The 19,624-nt window shown below is 47.1% G+C and overlaps 2 protein-coding genes across 11 annotated transcripts in view; both read right to left on the bottom strand.

Annotated features, from left to right (window-relative positions):
• The window catches only part of MTF1 (metal regulatory transcription factor 1), a 50,078-nt gene extending 43,792 nt beyond the window's left edge, over positions 1 to 6,286 (bottom strand). For 2 of the 3 annotated variants that reach the window (XM_055255250.2, XM_063627913.1), the window contains exons 1-2: positions 6,187 to 6,286; positions 3,915 to 4,373 (exon numbers count right to left, since the gene is read on the bottom strand). In XM_055255250.2, the coding sequence (XP_055111225.1) occupies positions 3,915 to 4,322 (408 nt within the window). In that variant the 5' untranslated portion in view covers positions 4,323 to 4,373; positions 6,187 to 6,286. Of the gene's footprint in view, positions 1 to 3,914; positions 4,374 to 5,398; positions 6,127 to 6,186 lie in introns of those variants that run through there. The other variant, XM_055255251.2, reaches the window with a different exon arrangement.
• Positions 6,287 to 7,395: 1,109 nt separating this feature from the next.
• The window catches only part of INPP5B (inositol polyphosphate-5-phosphatase B), a 93,035-nt gene continuing 80,806 nt past the window's right edge, over positions 7,396 to 19,624 (bottom strand). For 7 of the 8 annotated variants that reach the window (XM_055255245.2, XM_055255246.2, XM_063627896.1 and 4 more), the window contains 5 exons: positions 15,257 to 15,370; positions 13,189 to 13,273; positions 12,461 to 12,588; positions 11,005 to 11,116; positions 7,396 to 9,116 (listed from right to left, as the gene is read on the bottom strand). In XM_055255245.2, the coding sequence (XP_055111220.1) occupies positions 9,001 to 9,116; positions 11,005 to 11,116; positions 12,461 to 12,588; positions 13,189 to 13,273; positions 15,257 to 15,370 (555 nt within the window). In that variant the 3' untranslated portion in view covers positions 7,396 to 9,000. The remainder of the gene's footprint in view (positions 9,117 to 11,004; positions 11,117 to 12,460; positions 12,589 to 13,188; positions 13,274 to 15,256; positions 15,371 to 19,624) is intronic. The other variant, XM_063627899.1, reaches the window with a different exon arrangement.

The following is a 19,624-nucleotide window of genomic DNA, read 5'->3' as shown; positions in this document are numbered from 1 at the left end:
TTTGCTATCTTTCCATCCTTATCTTCTTCTACTCCTATGTTCTAGTCTAAGAGTCAGCACACTACAGCCAGTGAACCAAATCCACCCCACTGCCTGTTTTTGTAAAGTCTTACCAGAACTTGGCCATGTTCATTCTTTATGTATTGTCTATGGCTGCTTTTGTGCTACAATGGAAGAATGGAGTAGTTCCAACAGAGACCTTATAGCCTGCAAAGCCCAAAAAGTGTGCTGACTCTGTTGTAACAGGACAACTGGCTATTCCCTGAAAATGGCCTGTTTCCCACTTGCATTCCTTGTTTCATGCTGTTCCTCTCTCTTGGGAAAACCTTCTCCTGCTTTTTTCCTAAATTGTACGTATTCTTTAAGACCAGCTCAAACGCCACCTTTTTCACAAAGACTTCCCTGATCCCAGAATTAAGGGTGAGCTTCCCAGTGCTCACAGTGCAATATTTGTACCTCTCCTTCACATTTACCACATTGTGTTTGCTGCTATGATTATTGGTGTAAACAATTTCTGCTTCTATGCTATAAATCGACTACCACAATCATCTGCAACATCCACAGAGCATAACAGCATTTTGCTTTATAAATGTTTGTTGAGTTGAAATGAACCCCCCTACAAGCTCAAATATTGGACTGAAACCAACAAGATAAAATTTCACAGGGAGATATTTTTATTTTTTATTTTTTGAGACGGGGTTTTGCTCTTGTTGCCCAGGCTGGAGTGCAGTGCACCATCTTGGCTCATTGCAACCTCCACCTCCCGGGTTCAAGCAATTCCCCTGCCTCAGTCTCTGGAGTAGCTGGGATTACAGGCGTCTGCCACCACACCCGGCTAATTTTTTGTATTTTTAATACAGACAGGGTTTCATTGTGTTGGCCAGGCTGGTCTTGAACTCCTGACCCCAAGTGATCCACCAGCCTTGGCCTCCCAAAGTGTTGGGATTACAGGCGTGAGCCACCATGTCCAGCCGGGAGATATTTTTAATAAGGCTTACATGCAGGTCTGCATTTTCATTTTTGTAAGATCTGACAGCTGCACACATGAGAATAATCCAGAGCAGGGTTTCTCAATCCCAGCACTATTGCTATTTTGGGCCAGTTCTTTGTTGTAAGGGGCTGTCCTGTGCACTGTAAAACATTTAACAATGTCTTTAACCTCTACCCACTAGATTCCAGTATCGCCTCCACAGTATGACAACACAAAATGTTTCTAGACATTGCCAAACATCTCCTGAGGGCAAAGCTGCCCACAGTTAAGAAGCACTACTCTAGAAATTTCCAACTACAAGCTAACAGTAAGATGTTGCTGATAAAATACAGACTATATAGTAATTGTAGTACAGTGTCCAGATTAAGAGATAAGAGCCATACTGTATTCAGTGCTAGTTGACTCACACAGGACAGTGCTCAACTGCAGATTTTAAAAGGACTTTGGGGCCGGGCGCGGTGGCTCATGCCTGTAATCCCAGCACTTTGGGAGGCCAAGGCAGGCAGATCACCTAAGGTCAGGAGTTCGAGATCAGCCTGACCAACATGGAGAAACCCTGTCTCTACTAAAAATACAAAATTAGCTGGGTGTGGTAGCGCATGCCTGTAATCCCAGCTACTTGGGAGGCTGAGACAGCAGAATCGCTTGAACCTGGGAGGCGGAGGTTGCAGTGAGCCAAGATCGCGCCACTGCACTCCAGCTTGGGCAACAACAGCGAAACTCCGTCTCAAAAAAAGAAGAAAAAAAGGACTTCGGAAAACTGGAATTCATATAATCAAAGGTGACTAGGCTGATGAGAGACTGGGGAAAATGTCACAGAGGGACATTTAAGTAAATGGAGGTGGTTAGCCTATACAAGAGGAAGAAAAATCCATGATCTTCAAATAGCTGATGGACTGTCCTGTGGGAGGAAGTTTACTCAGGAAGGCAGATCTAGAACCAGTGGGCAGCATCTGCAGAAAGGCAGGTTTTGGTTCTATACAAGTAAAAGCTTTCTAACAATCAGAGCTGGCTAACAAATGTATTGGGTTGAGGTATGAAACACTGTGCTCTTGTTGTTCTGCATGTCTTCAAGCAGAAACAAGATTAATTGATGTCAGGGATGCCATAGGGAGATTTCTGCATAGGGTAAGAGGTGGGACAAGATGGTCTCTCTAAGGCTAGCAAAGGAAAAGTGATATGCCATCAATAAGCCATATGCAATTTCAAGACCTCAACCACAGCAAAAAAGATATTCCTTGCTAAATCATTCACCCTATTTCTGTTTGGTAACATCTTAGTCCTTGGTACTGTAACTACTAGTGACTTATTTTTTTCTAATTGACCTGTAATAGTTCCTGGATGGGCCGGGCATGGTGGTTCATGCCTGTAATCCCAGCACTTTGGAAGGCCGAGGCAGGTGGATCACCTGAGGTCAAGAGTTCGAGACCAGCCTGGCTAACATGGTGAAACCTCATTTCTACTAAAAATTCAAAAAATTAGCTGGGCATGGTGGCACGTGCCTCTAATTCCAGCTACTCAGGAGGCTGAGGCGGGAGAATTGCTAGAACCCAGGAGGCAGAGGTTGCAGTGAGCCAAGATCGCACCTCTGGGCAACAAGAGTGAAACTCTATCTCAAAAAAAAAAAAATAGTTCCTAGATAATGTATATCACTACCTTTAAACCAGAACTTTTATTCTGCTAATAATCACCACTAATATAATTTGTAAAATGCTTTACGGTTTTCAAAGCATCTTGACATGCATTAGCTTACTCACATTAGCTAAACATGAAAATGAAAACTTATTTTAGATAACCTGCTCTCATTTACTGTCTCTTGCCTGAATTTCCTTTTTCTTTCTTTCTTTCTTTTTTTTTTTCTTTTTGAGACTGAGTCTCTCTCTGTCATCTAGGATGGAGTGCAGTGGCGCGATCTTGGCTCACTGCAACCTCCCAGACTCAAGTAATTCCCCTGCCTCAGCTTCCCAAATAGCTGGGATTACAGGCACCTGCCACCATGCCTGGCTAATTTTTCTATTTTTAGTACAGATGGAGTTTCACCATGTTGGCCAGGGTGCTCTTGACCTCAGGTGATCCACCTGCCTCGGCCTCCCAAAGTGCTGGGCTTACAGAAAGTGTTGGGATTACAGGTGTGAGCCACTGTGCCCAGCCTGAATTTCTTTCTTTCTTTTTTTTTTTTTTTTTTTTTTTAGATGGAGTCTCACTCTATCGCCCAGGCTGGAATACAGTGGCATGATCTCGGCTCACTGCAACCTCTGCCTCCCGGGTCCAAGTGATTCTCCTGCCTCAGCCTCCTGAGTAGCTGGGATTACAGTCATGCACCACCACGCCTGGCTAATTTTTGTATTTTTAGCAGAGACGGGGTTTCACCACGTTGGCCAGGCTGCTCTCGAATTCCTGACCTCAAATGATCCACCCGCCTGAGCCTCCCAAAGTGCTGGGATTACAGGCGTGTGCCACTGTGAAATAAAAGTTCATTAAACATTCACTAAGATAATAAAACATATTCCAGCAGATACTCATCTCCAAAACAACTCATTTAAACACAACCAGGAGATAAGCCAAATATAGTTATTTCTTTATCAAATAAGCCAACTCTAGTTATTTCCCTGTAGATAAGCTAAATAGTTATTTTAGCACCAGAAACATGGGCCTACTTAAGTGAAATTTCTGTTTGATTTATGATTTGGGAAAGGAAATTCGATAAATTACAATTTCATATTCCCAAATTTCAATGTGGCTATACAAATCAAAAGTTCCAGAAGCAATCACAACAAAACCTGAAGCATATGTTGTTGATAAGCAAAACTACTTAAGTCCTAACCCCACGCATTCCTTTACTCCCCAGCTAAAATTCGCACCAAGAATTTTTTAAGGACTTGCCCCAAAACCAAACTAGGCCCTCACTGACTGCTTTACTTACTTCTTTACGTTTTGTTTCCGGACATTCCGACTGCAGAGTGAGGGTTGCACCTTCAATATTTCTTGGCATGGGTGTGGAACCAGGGTTTATTGTCAAATGAATCTGATCTGGTGAGATAATGTGCTGCACATAACCCTGGGACATTGCTTCATGATCTATCAGGTGAAAGCCCTCTTCACCCCCTACTAGAAAAGGCAAGTGTTCTCCACACTGTCCGTCGTCATCTTCATCCTCCAAAGTGCCAGGGTCCTGCTCAATAAGAACAGTGGTCCTATCATAAACAGTTCCAGATGAGGAAGGCACCAGTCCGTTTTTATCCACAAACCTGAGCATTTTATCATCGGGGGTCAGCTCATCTTCCTCTGCCTCAAAGTAGATGATGTTGTTGTCTGGACTGTGTTCCCCCATGGTTCAGTTGTGCTCAGCCCAATTGTGAGAAATGAAAACGTAATGACTTGTCTGCAACAGAACAAAGCCAGAGTTAGAGTCATACCATAAGACCCACGGATCTCCTCAGCAACCACAAGGCTCATTTTCCCTCTCATTTAAAGAGCAAGCCAAAGCAAATGAAAAACCATCTTTGGGAATAATTTTTTTTTATTTTAACTTTAAAACCATCAAGTCATTTTTAAAGAAAAGCAATGCTGGCTGGGCGTGGTGGCTCACGCCTGTAATCCCAGCACTCTGGGAGGCTGAGATGGGAGGATCGCTTGAGGCCAGGAGTTTGAGATCAGCCTGGTCAACATAGTGAGACCCCCATCTCTAATTAAAAAAAAAAAAAAGAAAAAGAAAGAAAGAAAAGCAATGCTTTTGAAAAACTGAATAAGTTCATAAGACCTTCTGAATACGCGTGCCAAACAATTTGAAACTTGGTCAAAATATTTAAAGGGGACAAAAGAGCAAACAGAACAGTAGCTGCTTAAAGGCTGAGTTGCTACAAATCTTAACGAGAAACTCCACTCAAATATTCTCCAAATCAGACCACGAGGCAGTAAATGGTTTCATGCAGTTTATGGTAGAAGGAACAAGGCTTTGGAGGCAGAGTCATGTACCTACAAATCCTGTCTTTGCCTTTTACTACATGGGTAACTTTTCCGTGCCTCATTTTTCTTATGTGCAAGGTGGGAAGAGTAATTCCTGTTCTCTCAAAGTTTTTATAAGAAATAAAAGAACATATGTAAAGCACAATGTTTGGTAAATAGTAGAGGAACAAGTGTGAATTCCTTCCCCCCTAACTAGAACAGATGTTTCAACCTTCTGGGTGGAAGGGCTAATCCTCAACCAGGCACAAACAACGAAGATCACTGTATCTATTTATGTTCTAAAACAATATGGTGTCAACAAGAAGTTATGGTTCTGTAGGGGGCTCTCGTCCCTGAATCACTTGAGTCTTATTGTTTCTACAGCCCCTAGCATAGTACACAGATACTATGATAAGAGTTCAGGAAATGTCAGCTAAATGAATGAAAGACATGGCTACATACTCTCTCGTGAAGATACACTATCTTGGGAAGATACATTCTCTTGAGAAAAATACCACATTTGAAGCTTTCATGTTCTGGAATAGCGATTCTTCCTTCATCTGCAAACACAGGCTCTACAAATGTAGGTTTGGCAGGCAGAACAGAGAATTTTAAAATAATCAGCACATCCCTTTTAGTTTTCAGTCTAGCTTTGCACTTTATCTTTCTCTTCTGCTCTGGGTTAGAAAGTGAGCCTTTACTTAGTGGGATGGCTAGACAGTTACCAGAGACAGGCCAAAGGATTGGATCCGAGAGGTACCGGCCCGACCCCTAGCTCTGGCTTACGCAACCCCACAGATGGACATTTCGCTGCATCTGAGAAGAGAGAGAAGAGCACCGAGGGCCCCAGTGGGCTGCCCCGGCACCCTCGGCGGCAACGCGGAGACCAACTGTCCGGAACAAACAAGACCAGGAGGTTTGAGGGTAGCCAACGAGGAGTGCGAACAGAGCCCCCTTGAGAGGAGGCTGGGAAAAGGAACCTGTCTGTGATAGCCCCCAGCACAGGGCTACACAGAAAAATCCGAAGACAAGCTGGGGGTCTCCAAGCACGGAGGAGAGGGGCAGGGTCCGGGTCTCCATGGAAACAGGGAAGGGGGGCTGGATACCCATCCCCATGGAAACGGAGAAGGGGTGGGGTCCCTATGGTGACCAGACTGAGGTCTCTATTGGGAAATGCTTCAGGAGGGAGCCTAAGTCCCGCGCCTCCCGGTAAGTCCCAAGCCCAGGCCGAGTCTAGTTTCGCCTTTTACCTCCGCGGCTCCCGGCAACGGCGGCAGCAGCAGCTTCTCCCCTCCCCAGCGGCACCATGATTGCCCCCACCTTCCCCTAACGTCACTTCCGCTTCCTCTTTCCGGAGGAAGGAGGGGACAGTGGATCCGCCCCTCCCTGGTGCCTCTGGTTGGCTCAGGTTGTCAGGGGGCTGAGCTGCAGCCTCCAATTGGCGAGCGGGAGGGGCGGGGCGGGGCACCGATTGGGAAGGCGCCCAGGAGGTGAGTTCATCCGCGTGGGGAAGCGCCTGGAGTGGCCACGCGCGGCCCGCGGGGTGTCGCCCTCGCGGCACCGGAGTCAAGGAGAAGGGAACGAATCCCCAAGGAAGAATCCGAAATGTCCTCAGCCAGGTTTGCGGTGACCGCCCTCGCCCTGGCGGCCACAGCCGCAGCGGGAAGGACCACAGTTGGCAGTCAGAACCCTGGCTCCAACCCGCCAGGGAGCCTGGACGGCCGCGACGTTCCCGGGTTTCTCATGCCGGGGCCCCGGCCTTCCCTTCAGCACCCATCAAAGTTAACACAGGCAGGAGGCCCAGAAAGGAAGACAAGACCCCAAAGGCAGAACTAAGAACATTCTAAGCCCAGCTGGAGAGGACGCCGCCGCCTCTTCCCCTTCTCACGCGCTTGCCTAGGACCCCCAGCTCCCTTCTCACGCGCTTGCCTAGGACGCCCAGCTTCCTTCTCACACTCTTGCCCAGGCTGGCGGTCCCAACTTTCTTCCCCCGCAAGAGGACGCGGCTACGGCGGGACTCATGCCCGGGCCAGTTAGCGCCACCTACCGGCCACTCCCTTCCTTTCACCGTTCACATTGTCCTGCTGGCCCGTGTCTTAAACCCATTTTACAGTGCCCAAAATTAGTGGGCATTCGTACCCAGGAAGCGATTCTGCGTGTGCCTTCGGTCCTTTCCAAATGTCTGGAGGATCTAGCTGTTAGATCCTCCCAGCTGCCACTGCCTGTTTTAACCATAAGCTGCTTCTCTCGAATATTCCGAGTGGGACAACTCCAAAGACTAGACCAGGGGTCAAGGGGTTCAGGCCAGTGCCATAACCATTTCTTGCTGGAAGTATGTGAATAGTGACTGGTACCCACCAGGCTGCCAGGAATATGTCTCTTTGGCCCCAAGGCTTGAGCCACAAAGTCCAGCTGCAGCGAACTGCCATCTCTTAAGACATAAAAACATACACAACCGCCACTGTTAAAAATACATTTATCATTAAAATATATTACACATGGAGACGGGACGCATCATATACAGTTTGGAAGACTTGCTGGCCCAGAAAATCCCACTTGTTTCACCGAACTCTCATTTTTTCAGTGATTTTACATTTTATTTTTAGAGACGGGGTCTCCCTCTCTCACCCGAGCTGGCGTACAGTGATGTGATCATAGGTCACTGCAGCCTCAAACTCCTGTGCTCAAGTGAGCCACCCGCGTCAGCCTCCCAAGTAACTGGGACCACAGGCATGCATCACCATGCCCAGCTAATTTCTTAAAAATGTTTTTGTAGAGAGGGGGTCTCCCTGTGTTGCCCAGCCTGGTCCCAAACTCCTGGTCTCAAGTGATCCTCCCACTTCAGTCAAGATTACAGGCGTGAGCCACTGTGCTTGGTCATTTTAATTTTTTAAATGCCTGTATTGCCCTCAGAGGCTGAGCAACCAGCCTCAGAGTTACCGAGCCATTATCTGGGCAGGAACCGAGGTAGAGTTTGCGTATGCATATACACATCCCCAGACCAAGCACTGAAAGCATCTGAGGTGGCTGTAGCCTGTTTTATCCAGCAGCTTCTGCCTGCATTCTTGCCATCCAACTCATTGGCCTTTCAGGACTTTCCATCAAATATCTGATCATGGGGATCTCAGCCCAGACGGACTATGCCCTGGAGGTAGGGTGAGTGAGTACAACAAGTACAGTTATTTAAAAACATTTTAGGCCAGGCGTGGTGGTTCATGCCTGTAATCCCAGCACTTTGGGAGGCCGAGGCAGGTGGATAACCTGAAGCCAGGCATTCGAGACCAGCCTGGCCGACATGGTGAAACCCTGTCTCTACTAAAAATACAAAAAATTAGCCAGGCATGGTGGCGGATGCCTATAATCCCAGCTACTCAAGAGGCTGAGGCAGGAGAATTGCTTGAACCAGGGAGGCAGAGGTTGCAGTGAGCCAAGCCCACGCCAATGCACTCCAGCCTGGGCAACAAGAGTGAAACTCCATCTCAAAAAAAAAAAAAAAAGGCCGGGCGTGGTGGCTCAACACCTGTAATCCTAGCACTTGGGGAGGCCGAGGCAGGCGGATTGCCTGAGTTCAGGAGTTTTAGACCAGCCTGGGCAACAAGGTGAAACCCCGTCTCTACTAAAATGCAAAAAATTAGCTGGGCGTGGCAGTGTGTGCCTGTAGTCCCAGCTACTCGGGAGGGAGGCTGAGGCAGGTTAATTGCTTGCACCCGGGAGGCAGAGGTTGCACTGAGCCGAGATCGTGCCACTGCACTCCACCCTGGGCGACAGAGCGAGACTCCGTCTCAAAATAAAAAAAATAAAAAAATCAATCTGTGTTAAATAACTAAAGTTGAAAATGGAATGTCAGTTTTATTATGGTGGATTTTCTCCCTCGTCTTCACGGCTCACTGCACTGAGTGTGCTAACCAATGGTGGGCTTAGTCGGGGTACTAGGCTCAGGAAATAGCTGCCATTCTTGCTATCAAGTGGCCTCACATTAATTGTCTTAAGGCATCTCTTGAGCTGAAACAGGTGGGGCTGGTAATTGGCAGCCTCAAGTAAAATAGGAGGAGAGAGAGAGAGGTTCAGAGTGGGTTGCAGAGGAACTGGTGAATAAATTCTTGAGCCTTCTTCTTCTCTGTCATATCAGGCTTTTGGTGACCAGCTGGGTTTCGAAGCAATAAGCTGCCAAATATGCTAGCTGCAAGAAGAAACACAGAAATGATTCAGCAAAAGAAGCTACTAAAGACACACATCACTTAACCACAGGGATATGTTCTGAGAAATGTGTCATTAGGTGATTTCATCATTGTGCAAACATCATAGAGTGTACTTAAACTTTCACAAACCTGTACTTACACAATTCTAGATGGTACAGTCTATTGCTCCTAAGGTCCTGTACATCATGTTACTATACTGAATACTACAGGCAATTGTAACACAGTGCTAAGTATTTGTGCATCCATATATCTAAACACAGGAAAGGCACATCAAAAATATGGTATTATGAGCCGGGTATGGTGGCTCACACCTATAATCCCAGCACTTTGGGAAGCCAAAGCAGGCAGATCACTAGAGGCCAGGAGTACAAGACCAGCTAGGCCAACATGGTAAAACCCCGTCTCTACTAAAAATAACAAAAATTAGCCTGTCCCTGCCAGTGGGCTTTCCAAGGGGAATGGTGCTGTGTCAGAGGTGGCTGAGGTTGGGGGGTTGTGGGGGAGGTGGCCCTGCTTGGTGTCCTGCCTCTCTGGTTCCTGCCTCCTCCCCCAATCACCCCCTGTCCCTGGTAGGGGCTCGTCCCCAGGCTGCGATGAGGTTCCATGAGCGTGGTAGGGATGGTTGAGGCACGGGCATTGGAGGGTGTGGCCCGGTGGCCCCTGTCCAAGGGGTGGCTGTGGGGGCTGGGGTGACCATCTGGCTCCCAGCCCTCTCGCATCCTGCAGTGGGGAGGGTTGGCATGTTGGGCCAGTCACTGCCCTTTAAAAAAAAAAAAAAAAAAAGGCAGGGCGTGGTGGCTCAGGCCTGTAATCCCAGCATTTTGGGAGGCCGAGGCGGGTGGAATCACGAGGTCAAGAGATTGAGACCATCCTGGCCAACACGGTGAAACCCTGTCTCTAATAAAAATACAAAAATTAGCTGGGCATGGTGGTGCGTGCCTGTAGTCCCAGCTACTCGGGAGGCTGAGGCAGGAGAATTGCTTGAACCTGGGAGGCGGAGGATGCAGTGAGCTGAGATCACGCCACTGCACTCCAGCCTGGCGACAGAGCAAGACTCCATCTCTAAAAAAATAAATTAAATTACATTAAATTAGAAAGCTGGGCATAGTGGCAAGAGCCTATAATCCCAGCTACTCAGGAGGCCGAGGCACAAGAATCACTTGAACCCAGGAGGCAGAGGTTGCAGTGAGCTGAGATCACACCACTGCACTCCAGCCTGGGTGAGAGAGTGAGACTTTCTTAAGCACACACACGCACACATGCACACACAAACACACACACAAAAAACCACGGTATTATCATCTTATGGGCCCTCCATCGTATATGTGGTCCTTCGTTGACCAAGATGTTATATGGTACATGACTATACATTTTTTTTTTTTTTTTTTTGAGATGGAGTCTCACTCTGTCGCCCAGGCTGGAGTGCAGTGGTGCGGTCTCAGGTCACTGCAGCCTCCGCCTCCCAGTTTCAAGCGATTCTCCCAACTCAGCCTCCTGTTTAGCTGGGATTACAGGCATGCACCACCACACCCAGCTAATTTTTGTATTTTTAGTAGAGATGGGGTTTCACCATGTTGGCCAGGCTGGTCTCGAACTTCTGACCTCAGGTGATCCACCTGCCTCAGCCTCCCAAAGTGCTGGGATTACAGGTGTGAGCCACCGTGCCCAGCCTATGACTATACTTATTCTTGTGTTGTTAGGAGTGGGGAGGAGTGTCCAAACGCAAAACTTTCTGCTTTAAAAAACCTTTGCCCAGAGCTTGATATTTTAGTTCTACTGTAAGGGACCTGGGACCTTCCTCAACCTCATTTCTCATTACAAGTCTCTCAGTTTGCAGAAATGCTTTCCATAGACAATTTGGCTGCTTACCTAGAATATTCTCATCCAAATGATTTTTTGCTGAATTTTTCAGCAGTTCTTGCAAAAATGCCATCAAGTAGTGGAAGACATTTTTGTGGAATGTGGGGAGAGTAGAGATGACCTGAAAGAGGAAGAACTAGGATTTGTCTTTTGTTCACTGAATCATTTCTCAAGTGCCTACTATAGTCCAAGAACTGTATACACGATCCAAGTGCACGGGAAAGAGTGTGCACAGAAAACTAGTTGCTTACCACTTGGCATAAGTATCAAAAGAGAGGTACGGGTCAAATGCAACATGAATTTAGAAGTCAAACTTTTAACTACATGTTCCTATAAGACTGAAGGAAATACGACATTTTAGTTGGGACTTGAATGTAAGACAAAATTGGACTTACAGAGTTAAGAACTGGGGTTAGAGCAAAGAAAGTATAAAAAAGGGCAGGAGAAGGGTAATAGTGAGGTAAGTAGAGAGAACACTTTATGAGAAGTCAATTTTGGCAGGAGCATAACTAGAAGGGTTGATCAGGCCCTGATCAATGAGTACTCCAGCTATCTGCATATCAGAATCAGTTCGGAAGTTCGAATAGATTCCAAAAGTGATTACGGGCTCAGTGGCTCATGCCTGTAATCCCAGCACTTTGGGAGGCCGAAGAGGGTGGATCACCTGAGGTCAGTAGTTCGAGACCAACCTGGCCAACATGGTGAAACCCCATCTCTACTAAAAATACAAAACTTAGCCAGGCATGGTGGTGCACACCTGTAACCCCAGCTACTCAGGAGGCTGGGGCAGGAGAATCGCTTGAACCTGGGAGGCAGAGATTACAGTGAGCCAAGATCACACCAATGCACTCCAGCCTGGGTGACACAGCAAGGCTCCATCTCAAAAAAAAAAAAAAAGTGATTGTGATTCAGTAGATTTGGGGTGTGACTTTAGGATATCTATTACTGGCAAGTTTTCTAGATTATTCTGCCAAGGCCTGTTGTATGTGTGAACCACCAAGCTAGATCATAGAAAGTCTTCAATATTTAAGAAAATCAGTAATTGGCAATAGAGAGCCAAGTATGGTTTTTGACCAACAGTCACATGACAATAGCTTTAGAATACACAATCTGATGGCAGTGTGCAAAACAAATCAGCAGAAGGAGATCGTGAATCAGGGCACTGAACCAAGCTAAGTACAATGAGAACGGAAGAGAGAAGATGGGTGATAGATCAACGAGACTGGGCACGTGGGAGGCAAGGAGAGGGTGGAGTCAGAAATGACTCAGGTTTCGGGGTTGACTCACTAGAATTAAGGGTGATGCCATTAAAAGAAACAAAGACATAAGAGAAAGAACAGGTTTGAGAAGGAAAGATAAGGTGTTCAGTTTCTGAGATGCTGCACTTGAGCAACTGTGTCCACTCTGTTCCCTCAGCCCCATGGGGTCTGGGGCTAACCACATGCTGCTCAATGCTTCCTCTCACCTGTTTACTTGCTGTGTAGTTGCCAGAACACTCCAAGCAGTTATGGTAGGCGCTGTAACAGATGACAGGCTCTGGAAGGCTCTCCAGGAAAAGCAGCAGGGCTTCGGCTACAGAATGATTGCTGGCAGCTTTTGGCCCCATTGTTAAGGAACCGATGATGCTGCTGTCCATGGTTAGGAAAAGGCCCAGGAGCAAGCACATGCCAGAAGTGCTGCCTGCCCTGTCAGGCTCTCTGCTCAGGGCTAGGATGCCAGCCTAACTTCTCGAAGGGACCACACTGTTTGTCAGGTGAGCCAGGCCCTCCTGAGTTCCTGCTCTATTGGTTGCTTAAAGTTGTAAATTCTTAGCCTGGGCAACATGGCGAAACCCTGCCTCTACAAAAAGTTCAAAAATTAGCCAGGTGTGGTAGTATGCACCTGTGGTCCCAGCTACTCAGGAGGCTGAGGTGGGAGGATTGCTTGATAAAGGCTGCGGTGATCCGAGATCACACTACTGCACTCCAGCCTGGGTGATAGAGATGGACCCTGTCTCAAATAAATAAATAAATAAAGTTGTAAAGTCTTCTGTATGCAACCTTTAACATGGTAGCTGAGGATACAATATCAGATTTTGTGCCGTAAAATACTTTCCTTTTTCTCACCCCTCTCACTCATATTTTCTCTCTCTTTCTCTCTCACACACAAACACACACACATACACACACACACAGCTGAATGTCTGAAGGATACAGAGGTTATCAATCATTCCAGTATCCAAGCAGTCCCTGATATGTTCAAATTCTGACCTCAGGCCTGGTTGCTGAAACAGATCTTCCTGCAAAAGGGAAGACAGTAACAAAACAATTATTTTCTCAGAAAATCATCAGTGATTTCCTGACCTGGCAATATCAATAGCAGAATGCAAAAAGGAGCAGTGTGGTAAGGCCTCTGAATCACCTGACAGATGATCTGATTTAGGCTGATGTGGCGAATTCATCTTGCAGGCCTTCCCTGGCATGTTTCTACAGTAGGTCTTCAGGCATCTACTATAAAACTATGGGTAGGGCACACATCACACAAGAAGATCCAACATTGGAGAAAATGTAAAAGCAGCTATGTTTCCTGCAGTGGTATAGAGGGATTACCCAGGGGAAAAAAATGAAGAAAATATACAGTGCATAAGAGCGTAAGAGAACGCTAACAAGGCACCTCAATGCTTTGGGCAAATAAGATTATGGCAGCTGTCAGGCGTGTTGGCTCACGCCTGTAATCTCAGCACTTTGGGAGGCAGAGGCGGGCGGATCATGCGGTCAGGAGATTGAGACCATCCTGGCTAACATGGTGAAACCCCGTCTTTAATAAAAATACAAAGATTAGCTGGGCTTGGTGATACATGCCTGTAATCTCAGCTACACTGGAGGCTGAGGCAGGAGAATTGCTAGAGCCCGGGAGGTGGAGGTTGCAGTGAGCCAAGACGGTGAACTGCACCCCAGCTTGGTGACAAAGCGAGACTCCATCTCAATAAAAACAGATTATGGCAGCAAAGCTATTTCCATTAGTCTCAGGATACTTTATGTTCATTTGTTTTACAAAATGACTTAACACCATATAACTGTATTAATAATAACAATATTATATGTATTACTCAAAAGTTCCATTTGAAAGGAGGGCTACAGAGAAGGTAGAATAGTATAGCACTGAAGAATATGACTTCTCTAGCCAGATTCACTGTATTCAAATTCCACCTCTGCTCATTTATCAGCTTTGGGATCTTAACCAAGTTATTCACCTTTCCAGGCATCTGTTTCCTCATCTGAGAACTACTGTGAAAACTAGAGGCAATGCTGTAAAAAACACTTAAATAGTGCTTGGTACACTGCAACTTTCAATAAATGTGAGGGGGAAAAAAGTGAAAATGGAATATCATAAGAATGTATATTTTTAAAAAAAAGGATGTTGCTCTGAAGTGGTAAAGTGGGCTTGTAGTTTGTATAGGTCTCCCTGAAACCTATATAAACAGGTCAGTGAAACTAACCAATCTGATTAGTGAAGGCTGCCCTAGTCACTCTAGAAATTAGGCCTCCAAATTTGTGGCCCAGGGGTTGCATCTGGTCCCCTGCCTCTGCTTTGTTTATGAACAAGTTGGCCCCACCCATTCCCAGAAGCTGGTGAGAGTTCCTGAAGGAAAGCGATGACATCCTGAGAGGCCTCCAGGCAGCTTTCTGGCTGGGGGACCCCAGAGGCCATGGGAAGGAACATGCTGTGCTGTGCTGGGATGGCCCTCCTATGCAACACTGCTTCCCTTGGGGGTAATCAGGTACTACATGTAATAGCAGGGCCTCTGGCAGGGCCCGGTGGCTCACGCCTGTCATCCCAGCACTTTGGGAGGCCAAGGCGGGTGGATCACCTGAGGTCAGGAGTTGCAAGACCAGCCTGGCCAACGTGGTGAAACCCTATCTCTACAAAAATACAAAAATTAGCCAGGCATGATGGCGGATGCCTGTAATCCCAGCTAGTTGGGAGACTGAGGCGGGAGAATCACTTGAACCCAGGAGGCGGAAGTTACAGTAAGCCGAGATCGCACCATTGCACTCCAGCCTGGGCAACAGAGTAAGACTCTGTCTCAAAAAAAAAAAAAAAAAAAAAAAAAATCGCAGGGTCTCCCAGGAGCATGAAACATGGCATACTATCTATCCTTCCTCCCCTCCCTGGGTGAAGAACAGTTCTCCACAGGTTCCTTATGCAAAAAGTTCTTGGGGCTGATGGTCCTCAAGGCAGCCTGGCCTCAATCAGGTCTGAATGCTTAAACACAACCTACCTGCTGGGCAGCATTTCGGTACAGGTAATCAACCATCATCCAGAGCTCTTTGGGGATTTCCATGGGGCTCTCCAACTGGCTCCCATCATCTCCAATCCGTATTGGCATCAGAGTCTGGAAAGCAATCAAGATCATGACAGAACTTCTGCCAGGCTGGCTCCAGGAAAATGCATGGCATGGGGACGGCAAACCCACGGAAAAAGGAAAACATTCCACTGCCCCAACCACGCATTCCACAGACAGAAATGAAATCAGGTGGTACGATCAAGGAACAAAAGGTAATTTTTGAGAATCAGGAGAGGGTTATGACAAGCAGTTTCAATGATTCAGGGGAAATATGCACCATCTTTTTAGGAAAAAAATCATTCCTATAGCATTTCACCATTAGAACCAGAGAGAAGATGTGGTCTGGTGAGGAAACAGCACAGACTTGGGAGTCTAAAAATCTGAATTCAAGGCCCAGGTCCACTGTTTTGATTTTCTTTTATTTATTTTTTTATTTTTATTTTTTTGAGATAGAGTCTCACTCTGTCACCCAGGCTGGAGTGCAGTGGCGCAGTCTCGGCTCACTGCAAGCTTCGCCTCCCAGGTTCACGCCATTCTCCTGCCTCAGCCTCCCGAGTAGCTGGGACTACAGGCGCCTGCCACCACGCCCGGCTAATTTTTTGTATTTTTAGTAGAGACGGGGTTTCACTGTGGTCTCAATCTCCTGACCTCGTGATCCACCCGCCTCGGCCTCCCAAAGTGCTGGGATTACAAGCGTAAGCCACCGCGCCCGGCCATTTTATTTTTATTTTTTTGAGACAGAGTCTCACTCTGTCACCCAGGCTGGAGTGCAATGGCACAATCTCAGCTCACTGCAACCTCCGCCTCCCAGGTTCAAGCAATTCTTCTGTCTCAGCCTCCCTAGTAGCTGGGATTACAGCGTGTGCCATCACGCCTGGCTAATTTTTTGTATTTTAGTAGAGATGGGGTTTCACCATGTTGCCCAGGCTGGTCTCGAACTCCTGAGCTCAAGCAATCCACCCACCTAGGCCTCCCAAAGTGCTAGGATTACAGGCATGAGCCACCGTGCCTGGCCCGATTTTTTTTTTAATTAATTGATCTTTTTTTTTTTTAATTTTGAAGTGGGGTCTCGCTATGTTGCCCAGGCTGGTCTTGAACACTTGGACTCAAGTGATTTACCCATCTCAGCCTCCCAAAGGGCTGAGATTACACGCGTAAGCCACCATACCAAGCCTCCAGGTCCACTGTTTTAATTTATTTATTTATTAACTTATTTATTTGAGACGGAGTCTTGCTCTTTCGCTCAGGCTGGAGTGCAGTGGTGTGATCTCGGCTCACTGCAACCTCCTCCTCCCGGGTTCAAGCAATTCTCCTGCCTCAGCCTCCTGAGCAGCTGGGAATACAGGCGCCCGCCACCACACCCAGCTAATTTTTTTATTTTTAGTAGAGACGGGGGTTTCACCATCTTGGCCAGGCTGGTCTCGAACTCCTGACCTCGTGATCCACCCGCTTCAGCCTCCCAAAGTTCTGGGATTACAGGCGTGAGCCACTGCACCCAGCCTCCAGGTCCACTGTTAACTCACCATATGATCTGTGACAAATCACTCTCCTTGATTGGGCCCCTGTTTTCATCTACATGATGAAAAACAGGGAGTTCAAGACTCCCTAAATTTAAAAATGCATTGGGAAAAAAAGCATACATATTACCATAGATCTCCAAATTAGTTCCCTTGTATTAGAACTGTCTCCATAGGAACCTTTTAGATCGCAGCAAATTTAGTTTAGGATGATAACCTACCGATGATGATTTAAAAAAAAAAAAAAAGAATAATATCATTGACTATGGAACTTTCATTATTTTAGAATTCATGGCTGAGTTTGTCTTCTTTTTTAGAGACAGTGTCTTGAGCTATCGCTCAGGTACTGCAGACTGGAACTCCCAGGCTCCCTCCCGCCTTGGCTTCCCAAGTAGCTAGGACTACAAGTGCACACCCCCATACCCAGCTCATTTCTTAAATTTTTTGTAGAGATGGAGTCTCATTACATTGAGCAGGCTGGTCTCAAAGTCCTGGCCTAAAATATTTCTCCTGCCTTGACCTCCCAGAGTGCTAGGATTACAATCATGAGTCACTGTGTCCAACCCATGGCTGAGTTTCTCTAATGTACTGCTACAAACTGAATGTGTATGTCCCCCTCAAATACATACGTTGAAACCTAATCCCTCATGTGATGGTACTAGGAGGTAGGGCCTTTGGGAGATGGTTAGGTCATAAGGGCTCTGCCCTGATGAATGGGATTAGTGGCCCTAAACAAGACACCTCAGAGACTCCCTCCCCTCTTCTGCCATGTAAGAACACAGTGAGAATATGGCCCTCTATGAACCAGGAGGTAGGCCCTCACCAGATACCAAATCTGGCAGTGCCTTGATCTTAGACTTCTCAGTCTCCAGAACTGTGAGAAATAAATTTCTGTTGTTGATAAACCACCCAGTCTATGGGATACTGTTATAGCAGCCCAAACAAACAAAGACACATACTGTAAGTGAAATACTGAAAAACATGGCCACAGCATTTTGCAGCTTTTCTTTCCTATCAAGAAGTGGAGTCAGGCAGGGCATGGTGGCTCACGCCTGTAATCCCAACACTTGGTGAGGCTGAGGTGGGTGGATCAGCTGAGGTCAGGAGTTTGAGACCAGCCTGGCCAACATGGCGAAACCCCGTCTCTACTAAAAATATAAAAAAATTAGCTGGGCATGGTGACATGCACTTGTAGTCCCAGCTACTGGGGAGGCTGAGGCACAAGAATCGCTTGCAACCCGGACGGCGGAGGTTGCAGTGAGCCGAGATCACACCACTGCACTCCAGCCTGGGTGACAGAGTAAGTCTGTCTCAAAAAAAAAAAAAAAAAAAAAAAGGCCAGGCGCGGTGGCTCATGCCTGTGATCCCAACACTTTGGGAAGCCGGGGCGGGCGGATCACCTGAGGTCAGGAGTTTGAGACCAGCCTGGCCAACATGGCAAAACCCTGTCTCTACAGAAAATACAAAAATTAGCCGGGTATGGTTGGCGGGCACCTGTAATCCCAGCTACTGGGGAGGCTGAGGCAGGAGAATCGTTTGAACCCGGGAGGCAGAGGTTGCAGTAAGCCACGATTGTGCCACTGCACTCCAGCCTGGTGGACAGAGTGAGACTCCAACTCACAAAACAAAACAAACAAGGCCAGGTGTGGTGGCTCACACCTGCAATCCCAAAACTTTGGAAAGCTGAGGTGGGCAGATCACTTGAGGTCAGGAGTTCAAGACCAGCCCGGCCAACATGGTGAAACTCCCTCTCTATTAAAAATACAAAAATTGGCTGGATGCAGTGGCTCACGCCTGTAATCCTAGCACTTTGGGAGGCTGAGGCGGGCGGATCACCTGAGGTCAGGAGTTCAAGAACAGCCTGGCCAACATGGTAAAATCCTGTCTCTACTAAAATACCAAAATTAGCTGGGCATGATGGCAGGTGCCTGTAATCTCAGCTACTTGGGAGGCTGAGATGGGAGAATTGATTGAACCCGAGAGATGGTGGTTGCAGTGAGTCAAGATGTGCCACTGCATTCCAACCTGGGCGGCTGAGTGAGACTCCGTCTCAAAAAAAAAAAAAAAAAAATGCAAAAATTAGCTGGGTGTGGTGGTGTGCATGCCTGTAGTCCCAGCTACTGGGGTAGCAGAGGCAAGAGGATCACTTGAACTCAAGAGGTGGAGGTTGCAGTGAGCTGAGATTGAGCCACTGCACTCCAGCCTGGACAATAGAGTGAGACTCCATCTCAAAAAAAAAAAAAAAAAAGCCAGGCGCGGTGCCTCATGCCTGTAATCCCAGCACTCTGAGAGGCCAAGATGGGCAGATCACCTGAGGTTGGGAGTTCGAGACCAGCCTGACCAACATGGAGAAACACCGTCTCTACTAAAAACACACAAAATATTAGCCAGGCGTGGTGGCGCATGCCTGTAGTCCCAGCTACTCGGGAGGCTGAGGCAGGAGAATCGCTTGAACCCGGGAGGCAGAGGTTACGGTGAGCCAAGATCACGTCATTGCACTCCAGCCTGGGCAACAAGAGTGAAACTCCGTCTCAAAAAAAAAAAAAAGAAGTGGAGTCTTTCTCCACTCATAGAATCTAGTCTGGCTTCACAACTTGCTCTACCAATAAAACATGGCAGAAGTGGCCTTGTATGCATTTTGGAGCCTATGCTACCAAAGGCCTTACAGTTCTTCTCTCATGTTCTTGCCACTACCTACAGAAGCCTGAGCTAGCCTTCTGAATGATGAGTCCATGTGGTGAGTGAAACCCAGAGAAAAGCTAACACCAAGACATGTGAGAGAGGC

Source organism: Symphalangus syndactylus, chromosome 12 (genome assembly GCF_028878055.3).
Source record: "Symphalangus syndactylus isolate Jambi chromosome 12, NHGRI_mSymSyn1-v2.1_pri, whole genome shotgun sequence".
Lineage (NCBI taxonomy): Eukaryota > Metazoa > Chordata > Mammalia > Primates > Hylobatidae > Symphalangus > Symphalangus syndactylus.
This window is presented reverse-complemented; position numbering and strand designations above follow the sequence as displayed.